The 5,599-nt window shown below is 46.2% G+C and overlaps 1 protein-coding gene across 1 annotated transcript in view; it reads left to right on the top strand.

Annotated features, from left to right (window-relative positions):
- The first annotated feature begins 314 nt into the window (after positions 1–314).
- Positions 315–5,599, top strand: part of Dpp4 (dipeptidyl peptidase 4) — a 78,349-nt gene continuing 73,064 nt past the window's right edge. The window contains exons 1-2 of the mRNA XM_013346055.2: positions 315–532; positions 1,008–1,092. Of these exons, the coding sequence (XP_013201509.1) occupies positions 527–532; positions 1,008–1,092 (91 nt within the window). The 5' untranslated portion in view covers positions 315–526. The remainder of the gene's footprint in view (positions 533–1,007; positions 1,093–5,599) is intronic.

The raw sequence follows: 5,599 nt of genomic DNA, 5'->3' as shown, positions 1-5,599 counted from the left end.
CTGAAGTGTCATTCAAAAGTGAACAATCACCCTTTCTTGCCCTTTGCCAGCCAGACAGCACGGGGCACCCAACTCCTCTCAGAATGACACACCTCTCAAAGAAAGAGAGCTAGTGGTCGGTTTCTGCAGTGAACTGTGAATCTGCCAAACACCACGCCTCCTTGGACCTCGATTTCCTCATTCGTCCCCGCAAGGAAGCAGCAGTTAAACCCCAATACGCAATGTCCCTTTCAGGAAAGGGGGATCGCTGTCCTCCGCGTTCCCCACTCACAGACGTCCTGCCTGCCACTCCCTGGCTTGCTCAGTGTTTCTTCCACGCTCGGTCCGCTGCCCTGCGCCCGCTCTGCACGCCAAAGCCTTTTCACTTGAGCCCGCCTGGCGCTAACTAATGTTTAACTCGGGCCGAAACTTGGCGGCGAGCGCAGGGCGACTGCGTGCAGAGCAGAGGCGCAGGACGTCCGTCTCCGCGCGGTAATTTCTGCCTGCGCTCGAACACCAGAGCTCAGTTCAGAGGAGCCGCCCGACCATGAAGGTGAGTGCACACAGCTTTGCACCTCCCTGGCCCCTGGCTCGGGTTGTGGGTGCTGTTTCACCAAACTCTCCCCCAAACTGATCCAGATTTCTTGGAGGCAACCAGGAGCTGCCATTAGGCAGAAGCCACGGGGCCAAGTTAACAGGTGAAGAAACGTCCCGTCCTCCGCTCAGTCTTCTCCCTTAGATCTGTGGAGCGTCCTACTGAGACCCTGGCGCTGAGCCTTGGAGGTCGGGGACAATCACCCGTGGAACGCAGGCGGCACCCTCACTTGGCTTCAGAAGGGTGGGTGGGAGGAGAGATGCCAACAAGATCATAAGGTCATGCTCGGGGCCAAAATTCAAGGGTTCCTGCCAGAGTGAACCCCAAACGGCATCGGTCTCCTCTGTTTCTGAAGGGGCCTAGGTCCCAGTCCTCTTCCCAGAGGAGGGGCGAAGGCTTTTCTCTAACTGTCCACAATCTGACCTGCTTGCAGACACCATGGAAGGTTCTCCTGGGACTGCTGGGTGTAGCTGCGCTTGTCACCGTGATCACCGTACCAGTGGTGCTCCTGAACAAAGGTAGACAACTCGCAACATCTTTTTATAAATGAGAGAGTGACTGGAGCTGGGGTCAGGTGACATGTGGTCACGCAAAGTGGGCTTAGCTTATAGGGGGCCTGGACCAGTGTACCCCGGCTATAGGACTGACAAGATTCCAAATGCCTTTGCTGCTTCTGGGGGCTCCAGTGTTTAGGTTGGAAGCCTCGAGGCTTCCTCGTTTTGTCGTGTAAAACAAACACACACTTCCTGAAACTGGAAGAGAGGAGAGGCTTGGTTTCTCTTCATTAAATGTAATTGCAAAAATCTTAATCTTTAGAAGGCTGTAGCAAGAGAGAGAGAGAGAGAGAGAGAGAGAGAGAGAGAGAGAGAGAGAGAATCCAGACTTTTTTTTTTCTGCAGGTGCGATGAGAGTTATAAGATTCGGTCGTAGAAAAGCAATTATTTGATCATTTTTTAGAAACATTGCAGCACTAAATTGCCTCTGCGCATGACATAGTGAGCTGGAATCAGTTAGCTTCTAGTGGATTATTTCATTGAAAGACACCTGCATGCGTTTCAGCTCGCCAGAACCTTCTGCTTTAGCCTCAGTACAAAACAGATAATGGGATGCCACCTTTGGATGGGAGCTCTGAGAAGAGCTAACGCGGGCCTCCTCGGGCTCTTCTCTCGGGGACCATCCTGCATTACTCACGGTACATGGTGCACATTCTGAACCAACCTCACTGGGTGGAAATGTAGTCAAGTGATCTTAGATTTCCAGGCAACTATTGAAAGTTAGTATGTAGAGCTATCAAAAACATTCCATTCCATGATGGAGCAAAGGTACCAAAGGTTAATCATTGAACCCACTGCTGATGATACTGAATTGAGATATCAGTGGTTACTTCTGTTTTACTCAATGTAGTTCTGCTGTCTCAGAACTAAGATAGATCCAAAGTTCAAGGCCATCCTCAGCTACTGGAGAAGGCCAACCTGGAAGACATGGGACCCTATCATTAAGTAAATAAAAAATATAAAATTTAAAATAAAACATTCAAAAATCTATGTGAGGAAAAGATGAGCCATACCTAGAACCAAATAATCTCAAAGCCGACTTTTCTTCTGAAAACCAGAGACATCATAGGATCCCAGGAAATACTGTAACTTCCTCAGGGGAAGCCTGTGGGGTTGCGACCTATGGATAAGCCCATCTGAGATGGACAATGGATCCATCTTGAACTTGCCTTCCAAAGGGCTTGCTCCAATTAACTGTAAGACTTCTATGCTATTGGATAAAGTATGCAGACTGTGGAGGGCCTGTTTTGCCTTTTCAATGGACAGCATCCAGTCTCTTCTCAAAACAAAATATCAAGGATGTTCCTCTGCAGAGGGCTTCTTGAGAGACCTGCGTGTCTCCTTTCACTGACTCTTAGGGTTTTAACTAGCGAGGCCTGAGGCGCACTGCCTTAAGGACTGGAAGGAGCTCTCTTAGGGAATCTGTAAAAGCCTGAAGAGTAAGAAAACATGCATGGCTTATGTGTCAACACACAGTGATCACATTCTGTGCTCTAGGATTCTAAAGGTCTGAGGGCCAGAGAAGAGGTTGTAGTGGGAGCAAGAAGCAAGAAGTGGACTTTAATCCCTAGGTGACATAAAGCTATGGGGAATTATATATACTTAGATGTATGCATTTTACTTTATCTATGAGTGTTTGCCTGCTCCGGGTATCATTTGGAAGTCGGGTTGTGATTCCTGGAACTGAAGGTACAGATGCTTGTGAGCTATCCTGTAGGTGCTGGGAATTAAACCCTGAGTCTCTCCAAGAGCAACAAGCACTCCTCTCCCCCACCACTGAGCCATCTCTCCAGTCCCCTCCCCCTTTAATATATGAAGGGTGGGAGGTTCTAGCATGCCTGGTTTCCTGGGCTTGATAGTGGAAGAAAAAGCTGGAAAGAAAAGCAAAGAACTGGGCCCCAAACAAGGCGCAGTTCACAATTTGGAAGCTGGAAGCTACTCAGATGTGAATGACTCTACTTTTGTGACTGGTTAGGCTCGAGAAAGTGTGGGGGAGGGTAGCAGAGAATGCCTCCTGGGGACCTGGCAGAAACCTGGTTTCCTGGTACTTGTTTACACTTACGTTGCTCTTTCTTTCTACTTGCGAATTTTCCTGTGTGTTTAGATAGAAAATGAAAGTCATCTTGTTTCAACTCCTACCTTATCATAAGGGGCAGAGATGAGAGCCCAGGCACATAGCATTTCCACTAGATCAGCAATACCTTTCCTGGGCTGTGCCACACTGTAAGGGATGAACCCAGCCTCGTAGTGATGAGATGATGAGGTGTCTGCCCACCCCACCCCATGCCCAAGGTTTAACATCACACAACCTCAGGCAAGGAAGAAATGGGAGGGGAGAAGTATAGGGTGAAAGAGAAAAAGAGGTTTTGAAGTAGGGAGAAAGAAAAGAGAAGAGGGAGATTTCATTGAAAACAAAAGAGACCTAGATTTGTGTACAAAGCAAAGAATCAAACAGTTAAAAGGATTGGATGAAAAGGGCAAACCCAAATTCTTCCCCTGAGAGGCTAGTATGAGATAAAGTCAAGTGTTTCCATATGAAATGCTGATGTCAACAGAACTAGGTGCGGTAAACACAGGGAACAGGGGTGGAGGGACTTCAGCGTATTGTCTTTTTATTTGTAAAGATAAAATGCTTCCTGAAGTCAGAAGTTAGCTGAGAAGCTTGCTCTTCTCCAGGAAAAAAACAAAAACAAAAATCTTCACGGCTTGGTAAATGTGTAGTGTATGTAAAGCTTTTCTTTAAACTTCCACTTGCTTTGTTAGAGACATGGTACATTGTGTTTCCCAAGAATCAGCAGCAAAACATATCAACATGTTAGCTATCAAACAGCCAACAGCCAAGTGGAAATGAAGTGTTTTCATTCATAATTTGTGATTACTTCACTTTGTAGGGTGATGTTTGAGATATTCAGTTGCCAAATAGCTTTAATCCTCTGTTTAGTTATGGAATGGAAATATCCCTCTTCTTTTTGTTCCTTTGTCTGCGCCACAGTATATTTCCCTAATACCATCTTTTAATTCATGCAAAACCTGACTTCTCATCCACACCCCCATACTGAAAGAAGACCTAAATATGAGGAGAAAGGAGGAGCCAGAGAAAACAGATAACATCTATACAGTGTGCCTGAGAAAATCCAGCATCGATTCCCAGTTGACAGAACAGAAATGAGTCTGAAAGAGAGCTTTGTGTGCGTCAGAAGACAACATCACATATTCTGCTCTGTAAAAGCTCAGTTGACAGTCCTCAGCCCTCCTGAGTGATCCTGTCATCTGCGCTTGGTCTTTTTCTGGCCAACAACTTGGGCTTTCATTTCCCTAGCTAACTTTGTCTTTGCCTTGAAAATTGTTTCCTCTCCTCTCAAAAGGGGTCAGAAACCCAGAAAGACAAGATTGTTTGCCTGGTTAATGGTCAAAGAATAACAATGTAAAGGGACTGACCAGAGCTGGTGTGGTGTGCTTTTTACCAAGAAGTCCTGAGGCCCCAGAGGGAGGTGGCTGTAAAGAACACAGAAGCGGTTTGCTTTGTGGCGGAGGAGGTGTGTTCACTCTGTGCCTTGAATTGGGCTGAGGGTCTCCAAGTGTTTCTCATTTAATCAGTAAAAGAACCCTTGGGAAGTAGTACTATTGCTATTTACATTTGAAAAAAAAAAGTTACTTCTTCATGAAGCTTGAGGCAACAGGCATTATCTCCTATATTATGAGTGAGGAATTTGGGTGTGGATCACCTTGGGATCCTGGTTTAGGGTCTCTCCTGATTCTCCTGAGTTTATCACCTGAAAGGTTAACCCGGAGATAGAGGATCTTAAGCAAGATTCCTCACCGCGTGCTTAACTGGAAACCTAAGTTTCCCTGATGAGATCCTCTGAAGTCAGCAAGGCAGATGGATTCTCTTGAAGGAATCACACAAGAAGGGCTAAGCAGGAAGGCCTGGTGCCTGCCATGATTTATCCTCAGACGTGGCCATCACAACATCAATTCTGGTGTTTGGTATTAGCAGTACAGAAGAACCCCGATACAAGGGCGTGGGGAGAGCCTGATAAACAGCAGAAGGTGCATATCACAGGACCCTCTCGGAGGATGGATAACGAAGAAATTCAGAAGTTTTCTTAGTGTTCCGTAGAGTAGATAGCCACACAGAGACTGTATGCCTGCAGCTGATACTTGAAACTGTTAAACCCCACTGTCATTTTGTTAGCTTGGGATCAATTATAAAATCAGCTGGGTCTTATTAACATAATTATTACAGCCTCTAATTTACATAGCTGTAACATAATGTCTCCACTGTTAATGTCTACATCCTAAATGTTCTGAGGAAAAGAGCCTATTCCAGAGGCCTCTATCCCTAGCTAACATTATATGCAGGCAACTACTTCCACTCTGAGAACTACTTCAAGAATTATCATTCCAAGACCAGCCTGGTCTACAGAGCTAGTTCCAGGACAAGCTCCAAAGCCACAGAGAAACCCTGTCT

The sequence above is a fragment of the Microtus ochrogaster genome, chromosome 4, assembly GCF_000317375.1.
Source record: "Microtus ochrogaster isolate Prairie Vole_2 chromosome 4, MicOch1.0, whole genome shotgun sequence".
NCBI lineage: Eukaryota > Metazoa > Chordata > Mammalia > Rodentia > Cricetidae > Microtus > Microtus ochrogaster.
This window is presented reverse-complemented; position numbering and strand designations above follow the sequence as displayed.